This window comes from Onychomys torridus, chromosome 16, assembly GCF_903995425.1.
Source record: "Onychomys torridus chromosome 16, mOncTor1.1, whole genome shotgun sequence".
In the NCBI taxonomy this organism is placed as follows: domain Eukaryota; kingdom Metazoa; phylum Chordata; class Mammalia; order Rodentia; family Cricetidae; genus Onychomys; species Onychomys torridus.
In genome coordinates this window covers 65,233,274-65,253,938 of record NC_050458.1, presented here as the reverse complement: position 1 = coordinate 65,253,938, position 20,665 = coordinate 65,233,274, and the positions used below count along the sequence as shown (strand labels likewise).

Genomic DNA, 20,665 nt, shown 5'->3' with positions numbered 1-20,665 from the left:
AGGCGCACTAGTCCGCATATATAGAGGCTGCGCGGCTCCGGGCTTAGTCAAACCAGTTCGGCACCATGGGGAAGAGGCAGCCGAGCGCAGCAGCCGCTGCTCCCAACTGTGAGCTAAGTAAGTGGGCAGAGTGGCAGGGACGCACCCCTGGAAGCTGGCACAAACAGCCCCGACCCTTTTCTTTTTCTAGAGGCAACGGAGGGTCCCAGAGGAAAGGTGCTGGGCTAGAGGGCACTGGTCCGGAACTCACGTGTGCGTTTTCTCTTCTTTCAGGAGACCACTCTGTACGGAAGGAGCAGCCCTTGCCAGGGTGTGGAAGTCTGGCTTTTTCCTTTTGTCCCGAGTTTGCTTTTTGTTGTTATCATATTTTTTAAATCTCCTCTGTGTGTGTGTGTGTGTGCGTGTGTGTGTGTGTGTGTGTGTGTGCTTTCTTCCTATCTCCGTTCTTACATTTCTCCCCGCAGTTTCTACATGAAGAACACAGCGCTGTCGTCTCTACTGCTGTAGCCAGTCGGGGAAATCGGGGGTGGGGGGTGCGGTTTGGTAGCTCTTAAGAACTTCGTGGGGAGTGGGGGGACTTGTCAGGCCATTTATTCTCCCCTCTTCGTCGTCTACAGAGAAGGACGCTGAGGTGTGAGGCTGGGGATGGAGCGGGACTGCTCTGGGGCAGGCAGGACAGAGTGTGGGGAGAAGACACAGCTAGGTGGGATGGAGAAAAACTCGCTGAGAGGCTGGGAAGGAGGGCGACTGATGCGGCCGAACTGGCTCCGCTGGTCCAAGTTTCGCGGTTCCTCCCAGACGTGGGGTGTTCCTGGCCCGAGAAGCCAGAAGAAAAGGGACTGCCGTGGTGCCTTATTATCGGTGGTAGCTGTATCTCGAGGTCATCATCTCTTAGGAGGAAACAGGCTTGTCGTTACCTAAAAAAGAGATGGCGGGAACTATGACAAAAATTTATAGGTCTCTAACATTCCCGGGCTAGGAGTCGCCAACCTCAGGAACGCGGTAGGTTTGAAGTGCACGGCTGGAACCGGGCCACGCCTCCGGCTCGACCCCGCCCCCGCCAGGCCCCGCCCCATCAGACCCCGCCCCCGCGCCCAGCATGGGTGGGCGGAGCCTCCGCTCCCAGTCCGCCCGCCACGCAGTCCGGCAGCTGCAGGAGTCCAGCCAATCAGGAAGTGGGGCTCCCGCCCTGCCAGCCAATCGCGGGAGGGCAGGAGGTTGACCCGCTGGGTGCTGGCTTCTGGGATATGGAGGCACCGGCGCGGCGTGTCAGGTGGTGGGCGAGCCGGTAAGCCGAGGTGCTGGCGGGGTCAGGGGTTACAGCGTTCTGCATTGTGCGAGCGGGCGGGCTAGCGGGCGGGAGCCCGGGATCCCGAGGAGACGCGGAGGGCTCCGGCGTCGGCACAGGCGCTGGCGGTCAGGGGCCTCGGCCTTGCCCGGCGACCTGGGACGTCAGACCACCGCCCCTCCCCGGGCCGGCCGGCCCGGACGCGTCCCGAGTCAGGGGTGCGCAGACCGGGCGCGATGCGGAGGGGCAGGCCCGTGACGCAGTCTCCTCCGGCAGCCCCGGGGTCCGCCTGCCCGGCGCGGCCTCCCGCAGCTCAGCACCCTCTCAGCCCAGCGGCCGCCCGGGCTGCGCTGTCGGCCCGAAGGCCTCAGGCGGCGGGGTTGAGTGCAGCCGGGGTCCTCGCGCCTTCCAGGCCTCTTGCAGGGACACCTTGCACGCGATGGATGCGCCCCTTCTCCGCGGCTTCCTAGGCCCGGTACTTTCAAAAGTCACTTTATGTGTCTGCTTTGGATTCTTTGTCCGCGTCGGTTCTCTGGTGCAGCACTTCGTGGGTACAGCAGACTGTTTGGAAGGGCATCCTCAGGACAGAAGCTGACTTTCCTCTGTGTACTATGGAGACACTCCGTTGTCCTTTGCTTTACAACGATGCGATTTAAGGCATCAAAAGCAAACATATGGAGGGAGAGCTGGCCAGGGCCGATGGGCTTCTAGGAGCTTCTGTGTGACCCGTGGAGAAGCCACGGGAGGCTGTCCGCCATGGCATCTCCATCACTTCTTGTCTGTGTTAATGTTTTGTTCAGGCTGCTTAGGCGTTCTTGTGTTCCACACACTTAGGGTGGGGTTGATGGCGGGATCTTCCAGGTTGTTGGTGTTAGATAAATGAAAAGCGCTTAGGCCAGTCCCCTGCCACCAGGTGTTTTTCTTACTGCCTGCTGGCTCCTGCTGTTACCCAAGGCTTTGACCTTCTCAGGAGTCTTTGCTCGGAATCCTTTGGGCTGTTGCCAGATTCCCCAGGCCAGTGTTTTCCAGCCATATTATTAGTCTGAAAGTGCAGTAATTACAGGCGAAGACAGGCGCTGTGCAGAGGGTTTCTTCTTAATCCTCGTCTTTTCTCTCCGAAACTAGATCTTGCTATATATGCTAACTGCTCTGGAACTTGATATGTAGACCAGGTCGGATCCTTCTGCCTCTGTGCAGAGATCTGTCACAAGCATTTACCACTCAGGCTTGGCTTCTGCTTAGTTTATTAAATGAGGTTGGAAAATAACGTTTTAGGCTAGTTTCTGCAGTAGCTGTGTTAGTAAATGTAACCTTGAGATTTCACTGGTGTTTTTTGCTACAACCTTCGTTCTAAGTCTTGCTTGGATTAAGAGTCTATTTTGGACACGCACCTAAAAGGCGGTGACTGCAGCACACTTTGTTTCTCGTGTTTCCGGAAGGCCCGTGGGGCTCAGAAGGGGAATTCCCGAGCATCCTGGCAGTACCTGTTGTGAAGGAATAGGGAAGCTGGATGTGACTCCGAGATTCCGCTCTGAGGAAAGCTGTGGTTCCTCGGGTTCCTCGGCAGAGCTGGTGGGCAGCTCTGGTTCAGTAGTGACTCAGTGAAAATTGTATTCACAAAGTAGGATCTTCTTTTTTTTTTTTTTCTGTTTGACTTGGTGCCATCTTGTCAGTCAGAGGCCATCGTTTTCTGCTGTGCCAGTACATCTGTGTATGAGCCTTCAATCCCTCTTAATTCCTGTTGGTGTGGTTGGGAGACCCCAGGAGTTCAAAAAAAGTCTTTCTCAGTGGCTTAGCAACATTGTTTGGAGCCCATCACTAAATGAGAAACTGTTTATGGAAAAGCACAGTTTAGCCCGGCAATGGTGGCGCTTGCCTTTAATCCCAGCACTCGGGAGGCAGAGCCAGGTGGATCTCTGTGAGTTCGAGGCCAGCCTGGTCTGTAGCTCGAGATCCAGGACAGGCACCAAAACTACACAGAGAAACCCTGTCTGGGAAAAAAACTAAACAAAAAAGAAACAACCCGGTTGGAGGCAGTGCAGGTGACGTAAGTTTCCTTGCTACTTGCTCATCTGTATTGAAACAGTTCCAACACTTCTTTAGGTTGTCATGTGTTCAAATTCATATGTAATGAGAGGAGAAGGCTACAAGTTAATTATTAAAATATTATCAGGTTCCAAAGTGCAGAAGGAAGCATCCAAGGCTGAGGAATCTTTTACATGTTTGTCTGACTTGACACATGATTTTTCTTCTAAGAACAGGTCAGTCAGAGTTGAAGGTAATGCCTGTTAGGGTAAATGGGCTAGATGTGCTCTAACACATTTTCTGGAGGAAAACTATATAAGTAAGTGGAGAAAAAAAAAAAAAAGACTTGGGCAAAGTGTTTTTGGGTGATGGGAGGTAGGTGATATGCTTTTGATAGATTTCTTCCTTTTTCTTCCCTAAGAGAGGGCCTTTGAAGTTGTTCACAGGATGGAGGTGTCAGGCCAGGTGACCAGATTGTACAGCAGAAACACTGCTGTAAAGCTGTGGTTAGAAGGAAGTTTACAGGAAGCTTACCCAGTCAGAGTTGGAAGAACAAAGGCCATAGAGGAGGGCAGAGTAAACCGTGTGTGGTCTAGTCAGCAATCAGGAGGGTGAACTCTGCGAGCAGAGGAAAGGAAGTCATGGGTGTGTACCCGGCCTGCCCCCCCCCATGAGTGTGTACCCAGCCTGCCCCCCCCATGAGTGTGTGCCCGGCCTGCCCCCCCCATGAGTGTGTGCCCGGCCTGCCCCCCCCCATGAGTGTGTACCCAGCCTGCCCCCCCACCCATGAGTGTGTGCCCGGCCTGCCCTCCCCCCCATGAGTGTGTGCCCGGCCTGCCCTCCCACTGTCCTTTCTTTTTTTTCTTTAAAGATTTGTTTTGTTATTTTTAATTATTTGTGTGTCTGTGCATCCCGCCATGTGATTATGCCTGTGTCTGGGGGGGGGGGGGGTATGTGCACATGAGAGGTGTCAGATCTCCAGGAGTTGGAGTTACAGTGTGAGCCATCTGACGCAGTTGCTAGGAACTGAACTTAGTTTTTCTGGAAGAGCAATGGGTGCTCTTAACCCCTAAGCCATCTCTTCAGCCTCAGGCCCTTGTTTCTTAGTCAGGGTTGACAAATAATGCTTTTGTCTAACAGATCAGTGCTTGACAGCTGGGCCCCATCTTCCTTTTCTTCTTATCTTTGCTGACACCCAAGCAGGCAGTTCCATTATCGGCTGTGTTCCACTCCCAGGTCTCTCTCCTCTCCTCTCCTCCCTCCTCTCCATCCCTCCCTTGTGTGTGTGTGTGTGTGTGTGTGTGTGTGTGTGTGTGTGTCCAGACAGGATCTGGCTGTCTTAGGCAGCTTGGAACTCTTAGCTTCTTGCTTCAGCGTTTTGAAAGCTGGACTTACAGGCAGGCGTCAGTCACTTGCTAGGGTTTCTTGCCTTTGTTGGTTGGAGGCAGAGTCTTTCTGTGTAGTCCTGTAGGTTTCTCTGTAAGTCTCAAAGAGAACTGAAAAGTCAAACTCAGGTGAGAGGCGGCATGCTGGTGTTAAGTTGAGATTGTAGTTCTTGGGTAAGACAAGGAGGAGAGATGATTACTGTGGCATTCAAAGTTGGCAAAGTACTGTCTCAGCTAGCGTCTCAATGGCCATTGTGTCAAAGAGAGCTGGCCCTGATTCAGGTATAGTGACTTTGTGTAATAGGAGCACTGGTTATACTTTATGAGTGGGGTGTGTTGTGTGGAATTAAAGGCATTATGTAGAACCCAGGTCCATAGGATGGATTATAGTTTTAAGGTCATTTTTTGTTTGTTTATTTGTTTTTTTTTCAAGACAGGGCTTCTTTGTGTAGCCCTGGCTGGCCTTGAACTCACAGAGATCCGCCTGCTTCTGCCTCCCGAATGCTGAGACTAAAGGTGTGCGCCACCACCACCCAGCAAGATTTGGAATCGTTATGTTCTCATTTGTTGGTCCTACTCACCTTTCTGAGATAGACTCTTACTAAGCAGCTTAAGGTTGACCTTGAACTTGTGACTCACTTGCCTCAGCCACCAAACGCTGTGGTTACTGGCCGTTATTCTCTTCTGAGTGTTTGAAAGCCAGGGAGGCATCTTGATCAGTGCCAGGCTGTTTGATCTTCAGAGCCCTCAAGGTAGAAATAGAACTGTCCTCCACAGGTGCACACGTGCACACTCCCATCACACACACACAAATAAATAAATGTACAAGGGGGTTTTTAAACACTTGCATGCCATTTCTGGATTTTTATTACTTCATATTTTGTACGTTGTGACTGGGGAGGTGGGGACATTTAGACTGTATACAGACAACCCTCCCTTCTCTCCCCAGTATAGGGATAGATGATAAAACTTTCTTCTCTGTACTTTAAAATTAATGAGATGGCTAGGAATGCCTTTACTTCCTTTTAGGGACAAATACAAGAAACCACTGTTTTAAACTCAAGCCATTTTTCAACATAAGGAAAAAATGGTTTGTTAGAGTTGTACATGTATTTAGTATTTCATACTTTATTTTGTTTATTTTTTAATGATCCATCTCCCCCCCCCCCCCCCCCCCAGGGTTTCTCTGTAGCTTTGGAGCCTGTCCTGGACTAGCTCTGTAGCCCAGGTTGGCCTTGAACTCACAGAGATTCGCCTGCCTCTGCCTCCCTCCTGAGTACTGGGATTACAGGCGTGCGCCACCACCGCTGGCTAATGATTTATTTTTAAGTGAATTGGTGTTCTTCCTCCATGTATGTCATGTCTGTGTGACGGTGTTGGATCCCCTGGACTTGGAGTTACAGACAGTTGTGAGCTGCTATCTGGGTTCTGGGAATTGAACGTGGGTTCTCTGGAAGAGCAGCAGTGTTGAGCTATCTCTCCAGCCCTTTTATTTTAAGCCTGGGACATTACTATGTGGCCCTAGCTGACCTGGAACTTGCTGGGTCAATCAGGTGGCCTTAAACCTGTTGTCCTCCTGCCTCTGCCTCCTGAATGCTCCTGACTGTGATTTTTTTTTTTTTTTTTTTTTTTTTTTAAAGATGGTTTCTCTGTGTAGCTTTGTGTCTTTCCTAGAACTCACTTGGTAGCCCAGGCTGGCCTTGAATTCACGGAGATCCGCCCGCCTCTGCCTCCCGAGTGCTGGGATTAAAGGCGTGTGCCACCACTGCCCGGCAAGTGTGTGATTTTTAAGGTAATTGAATTTTCTTCTTAAAGAAGCAGAAGAATTGTAAGGAGAACACCAGGGAGTAGAAGTTCTCACCTCCTCAGAAGACAAACCAGTGCTAAGCAGTGGGTGCTGAGGGGTACTCGCTAGAATTAGGAAATGGCTCTCTGGAAAGGGCCTTCTGTTCCTTGTATTTGAGGGGGAATCAGCGTTTCACCGTTTGAACCACTGTGTGGACACGAAGACAAAGGAGGAGTAAGTTGAGCTTTAGGCTGTCTGTCGTGCCTGCCCTGTAGACAGCGCAGAGCCGATTATCCACTCAGACTTCTGTTGGATTGTTTGGCAGAATGTCCTCAGTGAGCAGAACTGAAAGGCTCTGATAGACCATGGAAGCTTTACATTTGAGAAAATTAAGTAGGGCCTGGCGTTGTATGTCGCTGGAGCACCTGGGTTTGAGCCTCACTACAGTAATACAACAATAATACAGTACCTGGTGAAGCGGTTTTATTTCCAAAAAAGTTGTAAGTGAGCTCAGTACTCACTTCCATCTGACCTTCTTGCTTTCCTACTGCCTGCCTCTCCCTCCCTCTGCTCTTTCTGGCCTGGCATTTGCTATGTAGCTGAGGCTGGTTTTGAACTCATGATGTTCCTGCTTCCACTTTCCAAGTACTAGACTATAGGTGTGAACCACCAAACCTGGCCCCCAACTGCCTTTTCTTTCTTTCCCTAAATTCTCTTCTTAAACATATTTATTTACTTACTTACTTACTTACTTACTTATTTATTTATTGTGCGTGTGCGTGTGCGTGTGTGTGTGTGTGTGCGTGCGTGCGTGTGTGTGTGTGTGTGTGTGTGTGTGTGTGTGTGTGAGAGAGAGAGAGAGAGAGAGAGAGAGAGAGAGGAGAATATGGAAACTTGTAGGAGTCAGTTTTTCCACTGCCGTGTAGCTCCTAAGGATGGAATGCAGAATGCAGGTAGCCTTGGTGGCAGGCAAGCACCTTCATCATCTGAGCCACCTCAGCAGCCCTCAACCAGCTACCTTTTCTTTTCTTTTTTTCTTTTTGAGACAAAATTTCTCTGTGTAGCACTGGCTATCCTGGCTGTCCTGGAACTCGCTCTGTAGACCAGGCTGGCCTTGAACTCAGCGACCAACCTGCCTCTGTGCTGGGATTAAAGGCGTGTGCCACCACCGCCTGGTTAACATATTAGTTCTTTATGTGCATTTTTTTGTTTGTTTGTTTGTTTGTTTTGCCTGTATGTATGAGGATGTTGGATCCCCTGGAACTGGAGTTACAGAGAGTTAGGAGTTACCATGTGGGAGCTGGGAATTGAACCCAGGTCCTTTGGAAGAACAGCTGGTCTATTAACCACTGAGCCATCTCTCCAGCCCCTGCCTGTGTCCTAAGGCTGCATCTTCCCCTTGATGCAGTGAGATGACTGACCAGGGAGTGAAATGGTCCCGGAGGGCAAGGTTCATCTCCGGGGGCACCAAGTGCCTCTCCCTCTCCACCCTCTGCTCTAGCGCATCCTGCAGGCCTCGTGATGGGACGACGGCACTGTCTAGTGTGCCTAAGACAGGAAAGACCAGGGCCTGTGTTTTGTCGGCTTTCTGTCTTAGAATGCTGCTAATAACTTCTGAACTCTAACCCTGCTGGGTTGGGGAGCTGAGGTGCAATCAGTGTCTCAAGTTCCAGGTCAGCACAGCCTCAGTGTAAAACCCTGCGTGTGTGTGTGTGGTTGGCACATTGAGTGTGGGGGGGTCAGAAGACAGCTTGTAGGGGTGGAGAGTTGATCTTTCACCATGTGGATTCTGGGGGATTGAACTCGGGTCATCAGGCTTGGCAGCAAGCACCTTTACCCACTGAGCCATCTCGATGGCCTACTTTCCTTTTTTTTGGGGGGGGGCGGCGGTTTCAAGACACGGTTTCTCTGTGTGGTTTTGGTGCCTGTCCTGGAACGCACTCTGTAGCCCAGGCTGGCCTCAAACTCACAGAGATCTGCCTGTCTCTGCCTCCCGAGTGCTGAGATAAAGGTGGTGTGCCACCACCACCTGGCTTACTTTCCTTTTTAAATATAACGTTTTTTTTTTTGTTTTTTTTTTTGTTTTTTTTTTCCTGAGGACTAAACCCAGGGCCTTGTGCTTGCTAGGCAAGCACTCTATCACTGAGCTAAATCCCCAGCCCCTAAATATAACTTTTTAAAACCTGTTTTGGGTATTAAAAATCTCTTTCAAGTATATTCCATGCAGTGAATATTCTTAAACAGGATATCAGCCCTCATTACGGAAGCAATCTGATTTAGTCAGCATGGGTGACAGTTCTCAGAACTGATTAGAGAATACGGAAGGACTCCTCATAACCCATGACCCAAAGCTCACTAAGGCACTATGTGAAGTTTGCTGGTTCCTCGTGGTCCAAGTTCCTTTTCTTGTGAGAGCTCAGTGCTTGATGTGGTTTGTAGTTTCTTCTTGTGGGTAGGATGACTGGGTGTCTTGCCTTATTCACATAGACGAAGTTAAAAGGCCACCAAGCCACACTGTGATTGGAGCCCAGGGGAGTGGTCAGATGCATGACTGCCCTGGGGTGGAAGAGGCTGGATTGATGAGCGCCAATGGGTCTATGGGCCGGCCAGAGGGATGGCGCTAGATGTCTGCTGCAGGAAAGTGCTTGACCCTGCTGACTGTTGAGGGAAAGATGGTGCTTCTTAAATTAACCAGTGATGGTGTGTTTTATACCCAGAAGACGGGTGAAACCCAGAGCCCCCTTTTGGGTCTAGATGATGGGATTCATTCAATAAGGTAGAATGTGTTGGTTCATAAAGAATACCCAAAAAATAAGGTGGAGGGCTGTTGGGATAGGAGTGGTTACTGGATAAGAGGGAGAGGTTGCTTCAGCAGGGACGGAGGCTCCAGCCCTTTTCAGCAGGGTGAGCACTTTGGGGGCTTATGGGAGGAGGTGTCAGTGGTAACTTTCTCTCTCGCTGTATATTTGGAATCAACTGAGATAACAATTACGAGAAAGAAGGTCCAAAATGGAAAAGTTCAGCCTTTTTAGGGCTGTGAGTTGGCTCTTGGAAAGTAAAGGCACCTGTTGTCAAGCCTAAAGACCCGAGTTCGATCCAGGGTCCCACAGAGTGGAAGAAGGGAGCCAACTCTTGCAAGTTGTGTGGCACCCATGCCCAACCCCGGAAAAAATAAAATAAATGTTTAAAAAAGTTCTTTGTAGTGAGGCCAAGTCGCCAGTGTGCTGTGGATAGACTACCCTGTCAGCTCGATAATGCTCCCCCAGTCTCCAGCTGCACCTCGATATGGCGCTGGTACCCAGAGAAGCACTGCTTCCCAGGTGGGGCCAATCCTGCTGGTGCCTCAGTGTCCCGCAGTCCCCAGGGCAGGCCTTCCCCCCCCCCCCCCCCCAATTTTCAGAGCAAGACTGGAACTGCCTTTAGTTTTCCTTCTGGGGAATAGTGGCCCTCCACTTGAAAGCACCTTCCATGCCCTCCCAGAAAACTGAGTCGTGAGTTTAATTTGTTGGCTAGGCCAGAGAGTTCTAGATTCCTTTCCTTTATTTTCTGTTCATTTTTGTGGTTATATAGATGATGATCTTGATTTCCCTATCCTTCCTCCATCTTCCAAATTTTGTTACTATAAACCCTTTTGTTCCTTAAAAAATTGTGAATTTTGAAGGAGATTATTCTGGTGTTAGATATTTGGCTTAATATTGAGGTATTTTGGGCTAATATTGGGTTGATATTGAGGCAAAGATTTGTTGATTGGCAGCTTGTTAGTGCAGATTTGATGGGAGCTGGGTGTGGTGGTGCATATCTTTAATCTCAGCAGAGGCAGGCAGATCTCTGTGAGTTCGAGGCCAGCTTGTCTACAAAGCAAATTCCAAGACAGCCAGGACTACGCAGGGAAACCCTGTCTCAAAAATTCAAAACAACAACCAAAACCAAACGGATTTGTTGTCTGGTTCATCTGCTATGCATACACAGGGACCAACATGAGTTTGGAGCCAAGTGTGGTTCTGGTGTTCTCTGGAGCCCAGCACTGAGGTGTGTGCACACACGCAGGCTCCCTGAGGCTGCCTAGCTCCCAGTCTCGCCCTCTTCCTCAGCTTTTATTGTTTTTGTTAATGCCTCTTAATCCTGTTCTGAAAGCTGTAATTGTTCCTTTCCTACCAGGGTTCAGCCATACAGTTGTGAAGTGTTAGTTCTGTTCTTGCTAATTCTTCACCTTTCTTTTCTCTTACAGAATCCTATTCTAAGAACACAGACACTCAGGTATCTACCATGGTGTTGGATCCTGAAGAAAAGACGCTAGATGGTAACTTACAGCTCATGTCTTTGTCTACACGGGCTTGAGCTTTAGTCAGTGGCAGGCTGTCGCTCTTGTCTGTCCTAAGAAGTACAGCCAGCAGTCTCATCTGGGGGTAGGCTGTGAATGAAATAACTAGCTAGTTTGGTTTCTAGAGCAGTGATGCTTGCAAGGACAGCGTCATTCCCAGGCTGGGCAGTGACCCAGTGTGCTCACTGCATCTGCCAGTGTTTCAGATGTGTATGCAGCAGACAACACGGCTTGTCTGAATCTGAGCTCCCGCGCTAGATTGCCCACACCTTTCTGCGTAGTGAAGATGGTGGGGACCAGCTTCCTAGAAAGAAAAATCAGAGCTCTGATCTGTGTAGTTGGTTGTAGGGATTTAAGGGAAAGAGAAGAACGTTTTTGTGGTTCACCCTAGCCGTGTGATGTCTGCAGCTCAGGACTTTGTATGCTTCAGGTGGACTAGTTCTCTTCTGCCAGGCCCCCCTGCATTCAAGATGAACTCTAAAATGCAGACTTCGTGGAAGCATGCTCTCAGGCTGCTGTGCGCTGTGCTGTCACAAGGGTGCCGGCACTGTGACCACCGGCCTCCAGTCCTGCGGGAGACCTTAGGACTCCTGCTTCCTGCTTATGTCCTAGTGCCATCTGCTCTGTGGGGCTGATAGAGCTATGGGATGATGGGATGGGGGTGTCTGAGTTGATGACGAACTCACGTTCTTTTAGATTAGGATCCTGAGTTACTTTAGTGGGGCTAGCTAGTTCATCAAGGTTGAGTCGTAGGTATGAATTGTTTGTTTGTTTGAAGGCAAAGTCTTGTTAAATTGTAGCCCAGGCTTACCTCAGACTTGTGATCCTTTTGATTTAGCCTTTAAAGCATGTCAGTGTTCATAAGAAAAAATGAAGTAATTCTAAAAATTATCAAGTTGGGGGGGGTGCTAGAGAGATGGCTCAGAGGTTAAGAGCTCTGGTTGCTCTACCAGAGGACCCGGGTTCAGTTTCCAGCACCCACATGGCAGCTCACACCTCCACAGTTCCAGGGGATGTGACACCCTCACGCCAAAGCACATGAAGTAAATCAAGTGGGTGTAGAGATGTAGGATGAGGTAACTACGATATCAGTGTCGAAGCTGGTCCAGGGAGCACACGGGATTGGGAGGAGGCAGGGCATGGGTCTGAGGAGTGAAGGGGATAAGTAGGGGCCAGGGATGAGTATAAAATATTAGGTTAAACTGATCCAAGATGGAGAGAGTGATTGGAGGCTTTTGAGTTGCTTTTTCTGTCCTTTGAGATAGGGTCTGGCTGTGTAGCCCAGGCTGACCTGGAAATCTCAATCTTCCCTCCTTAGTTTCCAAGAGTTAGGGTTGTACCACTGTCAGCTTGTGCATTTATTACCCTGTAAAACTATTTAATTTATTGGGCTATGGATGTAACTCAGTTATAGAGAGCTTGCCTAGCGTGCATGGAGCCCTGGGTCCAGTCCTCAGCACTACATAAAACCAGGTATGGTGGTGTGTGACTGTATCCCAGCACTGGGGAAGTGGATGCAGAAGGATCAAGTTCAGAGTCATCCTTGGCACAAACCAGCCCAGGCTACATGAGACCTGCCTCTAAATAAGTATTTATGTGTACACATATGTACATTTATTTTTAAAATGTAGATTAAATAAACTGTTTAGGATAAAGCCAGGCTGGTCTCTTGTGCGTGCAGGTGTAAGATAAATTAATTTTGGGTCTAAAGCTGTTGCTCAGCCATGAAGGAGCATGTACTGGGCAAGGGCTAGTTCTCCACCAAGGGGAGAGCTTTGATTGCTCATTAGTGGACTTTGTTATGTTAACACAGATGGTGCTTCTGGAGACCATGGAGACTCTGCCAGTCTTAGTACCATCAACCCTGCCTACAGTAACTCCTCCCTCCCACAGTCCACTGGGGACTCAGAGGAGCCGTTCACCACCTACTTTGATGAGAAGATCCCCATTCCTGAGGAGGAGGTTAGTGATGGTTCCTTGTAGGGGGATCCTGTGTCCTGGGGAGAGCCTTTGAGGGAAAGATCTCCAGCCACCACCTCTCGCTCAACAATCTCAAGTCTCATGTTGGCAGCCAGTCTCTGCCATCATCAGGATGAATAAGCCTCTGTGGAAAGGTGCTAAGTGGTGCCAGTGAGCATTTTTTAACTTTTGGAAGTATGGGTTTTGTGTGTTGTCCTTTTTCAAATGTGGTTCCAGTGTGGGTAGTGGGTGAGCACAAAGGTGCTGTGTTAACTTTAGTTTAGAACGAGTTGTGATGGAGAGCAGGTAAAGGAAGGGCTGTCACTGAGAGAAGTGGCCACCTTGTTGGTAATGTAGATGAGCTGGATGTGGACTGTGGGCATGTGCACTGCCCCTGATCCTGTGCAGCTGGTGGTACTCCTTGACACGTGACAAAACAGCGGGGACATTCATTCGAACGGGTGATACTCAGGCTGCTCTTCCTCTCTCTTCTACAGTACTCTTGTTTTAGCTTTCGGAAACTCTGGGCATTCACGGGACCTGGCTTTCTTATGAGCATTGCCTACCTGGATCCAGGAAACATCGAATCTGATTTGCAGTCTGGAGCAGTGGCTGGATTTAAGGTGAGCATCCAGTTTGACCCCACCTGAGTAACCAGTTTTCATTATTGTTGTCGTCACTGTCATTGTTGTGGCTGAGGATAGACTTTTGAGCACGCATTACACTCTGACAGCTTCTTCCTGCTCTCGGAGAGTAGACTCAGGCTGTACCAGAAGGCAGACGCTTGAACAGCACGGTTTGAACAGCGCATGTCTGCTTACGTGTAGGTCCTTATATACTAGCAGCAAGTTGTGAGAACCACAGAAAAGGGCATGGCTTAGAGTGCTGAAAATTCCAAAGTTAGGCATGTCATAAATAACAAAATATACACAGATAATAATCTATTGCTGTCCGGGAACTTACTATGTAGACTAGGCTGTCCTCTGCCTTCCAAGTGCTAGAATTAAAGGTGTACACCACCATGCCCGACTGAGATAATAATCTGTTTTATAATTTACTATCCCAGGATATATGAAGATCTACCGCATAAAGGTTAAAATGTACCCCATCCTCTGCACGCACACAGTTCACGGTGGAGCTGTTCTCAATTGAGAGAAATAAAAGCAAATGTAAGATGTGATGTTAACTCCTAATCATATACAGTTAGCTGTTGTGTGTGCTGTACTTCTGTGTTAGCAACCGGTGCTCTTGTGAGCTCATGTTGTGATTGCTTACAGTGCTGTGTGGCTGGTCACTTCTGGTTGGGCAGTTTTTCTCGAAGTGATGGACTTCAGTAAATCATGGCTCTTGGTTATCATGTAGTTTCCACCACGTGTATTATTATTCATCCAGTCGCTTCTTGGCCTTTCAGCTAAGAGCGAGTGTAAAGTAGGTATCACTTAGCTATGTTATTGGTGTGGCTTCTGATAAGCAGGCCGCTGAAGTGTTCTGTGGAAACTTTTGATTGCATGGCTGAGGAGTCTGGGGGCTGGTGCCTCTACCCTCCTGTCTTGTTACTTTTCTAACGCTGTGACAGAACACTGTGTCAAGACTACTTACGACTTTTCACCGGGCTTATAGTTTTAGAGGGTTTAAAAATCTATGATGGTAGAGCAAAGGGGTGGGCAGCAGGAGCAGTGAGAACACATCTCGATCCCCAGACAGGAAACAGAGAGGACACTGGGAATGGCAGGAGGTCCTTGACACACCTCTACCACGTAGGAGCCCAGGATCATTCTCATTCAGACTGCCACGCCTCCCTCACCATCCCAGCATGCAGTCTCCATCGGCAGTGACACTTGCATGGGAAGTCCTTGTGTGGTCTCCTCTTCTGGTTCCTTTTGTTTTTCAAGACAGGGTTTCTCTGTGTAGCCCTGGCTGTCCTGAAACTCACTCTGTAGACCAGGCTGGCCTTGAACTCACAGAGATTCACCTTCCTCTGCCTCCTGAGTGCTGGGACTAAAGGTGTGTGACACCTCTGATCTTGTTTTAGCCACGTTCATTTCCTCAGAAGAAACAATAGATGAGAAACAGGATCAGAAAGATACCAGTTGCCTAGTGGGGCTTATGTAGAAGCTGATGCAGAGCATGGAACTGTATCCCTGACCTGGCTTTGTCCTGGCTGAACTGTTTCCCAAACAACCAGGCAAAAGGCCCTTGAGCTGCCTAATGTTGGGGTGTTGTCCTCTGTAGTTGCTCTGGGTGCTTCTGCTGGCTACCATCGTGGGGCTGCTGCTCCAGCGCCTGGCAGCTCGACTCGGCGTGGTCACCGGCTTGCATCTTGCTGAAGTGTGTCACCGTCAGTATCCCAAGGTGAGTAGCGTGCTGTCGTCCTGCTTGTCTGTTACCTGCAGGAATCTGTGGGTCTGGTATTAGGTGCTAGCTCCAGTCTGGATTGAGCCAGTGGAGAGGTGGGGTCAGTGTCCCTAAAACTAGAGGTACCAGGGGGATTGATGGTACTGCCTCTTCTGCTGTCAGCCCCGTCCTCCTTCAGAGTCTAACACGGGTCCTGTCAGCCATGTCCAGAGTCTAACACGGGTCCTGTCAGCCCCATCCTCCTTCAGAGTCTAACACGGGTCCTGTCAGCCCCGTCCTCCTTCAGAGTCTAACACGGTCCTGTCAGCCCCGTCCTCCTTCAGAGTCTAACACGGGTCCTGTCAGCCATGTCCAGAGTCTAACACGGGTCCTGTCAGCCTCGTCCTCCTTCAGAGTCTAACACGGTCCTGTCAGCCACGTCCAGAGTCTAACACGGGTCTCACTTTTTTGTTGCTATTTTGACATACCCTCATGTAGCCCAGGCTAACGTTGAACTCTGTATTTGGCCAGAGGTGGCCTTGAGTGCTAGCCATGGTGTTTCTAGCTCTCAGGTCCGAGAATGACAGGCAGACACGGGTTTCCTTAGAGGGTCTGCATGAGTCAGCACTTACCAGTCACCTTATTTTGTTTGATGTCACCGTCACTCTGAAGATGGTTTTACAAAGTCTATGTGGTCGGACCTTTGGATTTGCTGATCGTCTTTAGCTCACTGTGTCCCTAGAGCTTCCGTCTAAGTATCTTACCTTAATCTTCTAAGTATTCTTACTGGCCCCTGATGTGGGAATGACCTTTGTTGGAAGACTTTCTGCAGGGGGTGCTGAGGACAAAACTCAGGCCTTCACATGTGCTTGACAGGTACCTTAGAGAGTGAACCACTTCTGTCTTGGCTAAAAACCATTTTTAAGTAGTTTCATTTGTAGTTGTGAAGCAGGCCTCCCTTGGGTGTGCCCCAAATGTTTAGTCTCATTTCTGACTGTGAACATAGAGGTTTTGTGTTGTTTTTCTTTTCTCTTCTCATAGGCTGGTTGGTCAGTGCTCCCCCTCTCCCTCCCCCCTCCCCTCCCCCTCTCCTCTTCTCCCTCCCCTTCCCCTCCCCCCCTCTCCACTTCCCTCTCCCCCTCTCCCTCTCCCCCTCTCTCCCCTTTCTCTTCCCCCCCCTCCTAGGATGGTCTTGAACTCTTGGTCATCCTGCTGGAGTTCCTGAGTACAGGTGTTGTAGGCGTGTGCCACCACGTGTGGTAGATAGAAATGATTTTCCGACTTCTGAGAAAGTGTTGTTGCTTTATAACTTCCTTAGTGTCTTCCTCTTGTGCACACTAGTGCCTGTGTGTGACACAAGCTTTTTGGATAGTGCGTGTCTGGAGGCAGTAAGCCAGCATGAACTACATTTGTTTTCTACTCCTCTGTTGGTCTAGATTTAGTTTCCCGGTTTACTCTATTTCATCTGTGCTCAGCTAGTTTACCATGAACACTTTTAAAAAAGAGAGGTTTATTTTTAGCTTTTAGAATCATGTGTATGTGTTTGGACATGTGCATGTGAATGCTTTGGGCCCCCGGAACTGGACTTGCAGGAGCTGTGAGCTGCCTGACATGGTGCTGGGAGTTGAGATCCAGTCTTGTGTCTTCTGCAAGAGCGATGTGTACTTTTAGCCCTGAGCCATCTTTCTAGCCCCTTACCCCAAATACTTTTGCATATATCTTTTTTCTTTGCATATTATTATCCGCTGTCCTGGAACTCACTCTGTAGACCAGGTTGGCCTCGAACTCACAGAGATCTGCCTGCCTCTGCCTCCCGAGTGCTGGGATTAAAGGAGTGTGCCACCACCTCCTGGCTGATAGAGGTTTTCTTTTTTTTTTCTTTTAAAGATTTGTTTATTTATTATGTATACAGAAGAGGGAGCCAGATCTCACCACAGATGGTTGTGAGCCACCATGTGGGTGCTGGGAATTGAACTCAGGACCTCTGGAAGAGCAGCCAGTGCTCTTAACCTCTGAGCCGTCTCTCCAGGCCGAGGTTTTCTTAATTGCTCATTTCTTATTCTCTTTTACTCCCATTTTGACCATATCTATATATTTATTTTCCCCTGAAACGTTTTGGTTGTTTCAGGTAAGAGTGTAAGTGGGAAGTAACGACCAGGAATCCCATCCTTCTCAAGGATCGAGGAGGACAAAGAGAGCCGGGTTGCCACCTCACCTTGGTTCACAGTCTCCCACAGGAAGCACACTTTCCTACGCTGTGTGGGGCTGAGGCCTGGTGTTTCTCTCGAGTCTGGGGACTTACGTAAGGCTGTCTTGTTCTGTGCCCCAATCAGAATTCCAAACGAATGATAAGAACCACTATTTGCTTTGTAGGTCCCTCGGATCATCCTGTGGCTGATGGTGGAGTTGGCTATCATCGGTTCTGATATGCAGGAAGTCATTGGCTCTGCCATCGCCATCAATCTCCTCTCTGTAGGAAGGTAGGGACTTCCCTCTAAACGTTGTCAGTATTGAGCCGGATTCAAAGACAGGGTGAACATGAAAAGCAGCTCATTTTCAGCATTCGAGATTCAGCTGTCCAGAGTCCCTACATCTTCCTGCCCATGATGTGCACACTTGTATTTCAATGGACAGTTACTCCTTACCTCACTGCATCCGACCCATGCTTGTCAGCTGTGTCCTCCCGTGTGATGCAGTGAGCTCCAGGGAGGGTGTCACTGATGGCCTTTAATTGAGCTGCTTCCCTGCCCCCGCCGCTGTTGCTCCAGGACCTAGCTTTCCTGGGTTCTGTGTCGGACCAGATGTGAAGAAGGTGTCTTCATAGTCTTTAATTTCTATTTCTTATCTCTAACCTAGGGTTCCCCTGTGGGGTGGAGTTCTCATCACCATCGCTGATACTTTTGTATTTCTCTTTTTGGACAAATATGGTAAGGACAGTGGAACTGATGGGTGGATCAGAGCCACTGGCTTCAGGCACGTGGCTGTGGGGAAGTCGGTCTCCTCTGGGCTCACTGCTGCGTTTCCCCGTAGGCTTGCGGAAGCTGGAAGCATTTTTTGGGTTTCTCATCACTATTATGGCCCTCACATTTGGATATGAGGCAAGTGCTACAGGCTATTGGTTAACTATTTAAAACAAAGTCTCATTGTTTTGTTTGTAATCTTTTATTATAAAAAGCAACAATAATTCCACAATTGTCTAATTGTATTGAATCCACAAAAAGACAGTGTACTTCTGGGCTGCTTTTGAAGGAATGTAGTCTACGGCAAGGACTCGTGTGCAGGAAGGCCTATAGAGATTTTCTTTGGGGCCAACAATGACTAGACCTTTCAGGGCCAACATTGTGTCCCACACTGACCCTGACAGCAGAGTGGCTTTGGAACAGGACAGACAGGAGGGCTGTTGGCAACTGCTAACTCAGAGCTGGAATTCATTAACTGCAGCCAGATTAAACCAGCTGATGGTGGCTTTGACCATGTGTGGTGGGGCATGCCTGAAATCCTGGCTACTAGATAGAGGCAGGCCAGTCTCTGTGAGTATGAGTCCAGCTTACTCTACCTAGAGAGTTCCAGGCCAGCCAGGGCTATAGAGTAAGTAATAGGTGATTGATTAGTTTCCTGGCTTGTGCCTTGCCCATTGCTGGGGATCAATACCATTATTTGCACCTTTTTATGTCCAGTTGTTATAAACTGGTTTCTACTTACAGACCTGCCTAAACATTAAAAAGATTATCTAGTCTATGAGCAGAGTTTTCAGGCTGCCCCAAGGCTTGCAGGAGAAATCCTGAGCCAGGAGGAAGTCTGGGTGAGCGGTGCTGAGGAATGGCCCACTCCTTGCACACGGGTGGCAAGCAGAGGTGGTTCTTAGATGAGCAGGTGGACAGCAGCGTGAGGAGCGTGGGTTCAAGGATTGAACTGTTCTTAGATCTGTATCAGCAGCTAATGACACAAATAACAGCAAGGCCTTTAGCAGGTGTGTTTCCTCAGAGCACTGTGTTCTCTGCATATCTGTATTGTACATTTTAAGTATAATGTCAGATATTCAGAATATATAGTCCTGCATCCTCTGACCCCTGGCAACAAGCCCTGGTATTAGTTATCTTAGGTAATTGTAACCAAATACTGGAGGAGAGTAACAGGAAGGTGAGAGACTACCTAGCTAGGGATTCTGCTCGGTCTGGTCCGCAGTTCCCTGGGCAGAATACCCTGGCGGCAGGAGATGTGTGGGAGACTACCTCAGTGCAAACAGAAGTACAGAGGTGCAGGACATGGTAAGGGCCAGGAGGACTTGTCCTCATTGGTCTGGTTCTTCCAGGGAGGCTCCGCCTGCCAAAGTTCCCACCACATCCCCAATAGTACAGCCATAATGGGGCTTGGGTCCAGTCCTGCGCCTGTGGCAGACAGCTCACATTCAGACTACAGCAGCCCTTGTTCCCACTGGTTAGGCACGTGCTTGTTGATGATTCCATGTTCCTGTTCCAGGCGGTTGTTGGAGGGTGAAGGAGTGAAGGAGCCAGTGTCTCCTCTTCCATGTTGCAGCAGAGACTAACAGCTGTTCTGTTGTGTGCAGTATGTTACAGTGAAGCCCAGCCAGAGCCAAGTGCTCAGGGGCATGTTCGTGCCGTCCTGTTCGGGCTGCAGCACTCCGCAGATTGAGCAGGCTGTGGGCATCGTGGGAGCTGTCATCATGCCACACAACATGTACCTGCATTCTGCCTTAGTCAAGGTGAGCAGTGCCCTTGTGTATCGCTTGTGGGAGTTTTTCCTCTAAGTACAGGGATGCAGACGCAGTCTGTGACTAGAGCTCTGCAGGAGCACAGTATTTCTAAGGCTGACTGGTCTGTATTTATCACCAAAGAGACCAAGAAAAGTGACCCTCAAAATTCCAGGCTGGTGTTCTTCCTGAAAGGTCTGGAAGTCTTGAGGTCCGGAGGGAAGGAGGGCAGGAGGGCTTTACTGGTGAGTCAGGCGATCCTTTGCTGAGATAGTTCAGACACTTGACATTAGTCCAGTAGCCTTAGGGCTGAGATTAGTCTGTGGGAACTCTGGAGTCACCTGGCTGCTAGCTTCCCCATTTGGGGCTTGTGCAGTGTTGGCAAAGGCTGTAGAGTTCTAGCTTAGTGAGCTAAGATCTCATGTCTCATCTGGTCAGTTGTTTGCCTCTTAATCTTTCGCTGACTCGGAAGTTCTGAGTTGTTACAAAGAAACAGCACTGGTGGGAAACTGGCGGCTCTGTCACCTCTAGTCTAGACAGGTCAACCGGGCGGATAAGCGGGAAGTGCGAGAAGCCAACAAGTACTTCTTCATTGAGTCCTGCATTGCACTGTTTGTCTCCTTCATCATCAATGTCTTCGTCGTCTCCGTCTTTGCTGAGGCATTTTTTGGGAAAACCAATGACCAGGTGGTGAGTAAGCCAGGTGAACTGCACGCTGGGACGGGACAGAAAAGGGCACCAACCTGGAACCCAGGGCAACAGGCCTGAGGCCAGTCTGTGGTGTGGGGCTGAGGAAGCCTGTTCCTGCCCCTTCAGGGGCGGCTGGGAAGAGCTGGCCTTGGGCTTACAGTGGCCA

General features: G+C 49.4%; 1 protein-coding gene across 3 annotated transcripts in view; it reads left to right on the top strand.

The window, feature by feature from the left end:
* The first annotated feature begins 1,182 nt into the window (after positions 1–1,182).
* Slc11a2 (solute carrier family 11 member 2) overlaps positions 1,183–20,665 on the top strand; it is a 33,709-nt gene continuing 14,226 nt past the window's right edge. The window contains exons 1-10 of one of the 3 annotated variants that reach the window (XM_036208158.1): positions 1,183–1,288; positions 10,713–10,784; positions 12,619–12,767; positions 13,262–13,387; positions 14,997–15,116; positions 17,472–17,578; positions 17,955–18,025; positions 18,129–18,196; positions 19,666–19,821; positions 20,341–20,499. In XM_036208158.1, coding sequence (XP_036064051.1) covers positions 10,751–10,784; positions 12,619–12,767; positions 13,262–13,387; positions 14,997–15,116; positions 17,472–17,578; positions 17,955–18,025; positions 18,129–18,196; positions 19,666–19,821; positions 20,341–20,499 — 990 coding nt within the window. In that variant the 5' untranslated portion in view covers positions 1,183–1,288; positions 10,713–10,750. Of the gene's footprint in view, positions 1,289–1,316; positions 1,764–10,712; positions 10,785–12,618; positions 12,768–13,261; positions 13,388–14,996; positions 15,117–17,471; positions 17,579–17,954; positions 18,026–18,128; positions 18,197–19,665; positions 19,822–20,340; positions 20,500–20,665 lie in introns of those variants that run through there. The other 2 variants (XR_004946772.1, XM_036208157.1) reach the window with 2 other exon arrangements.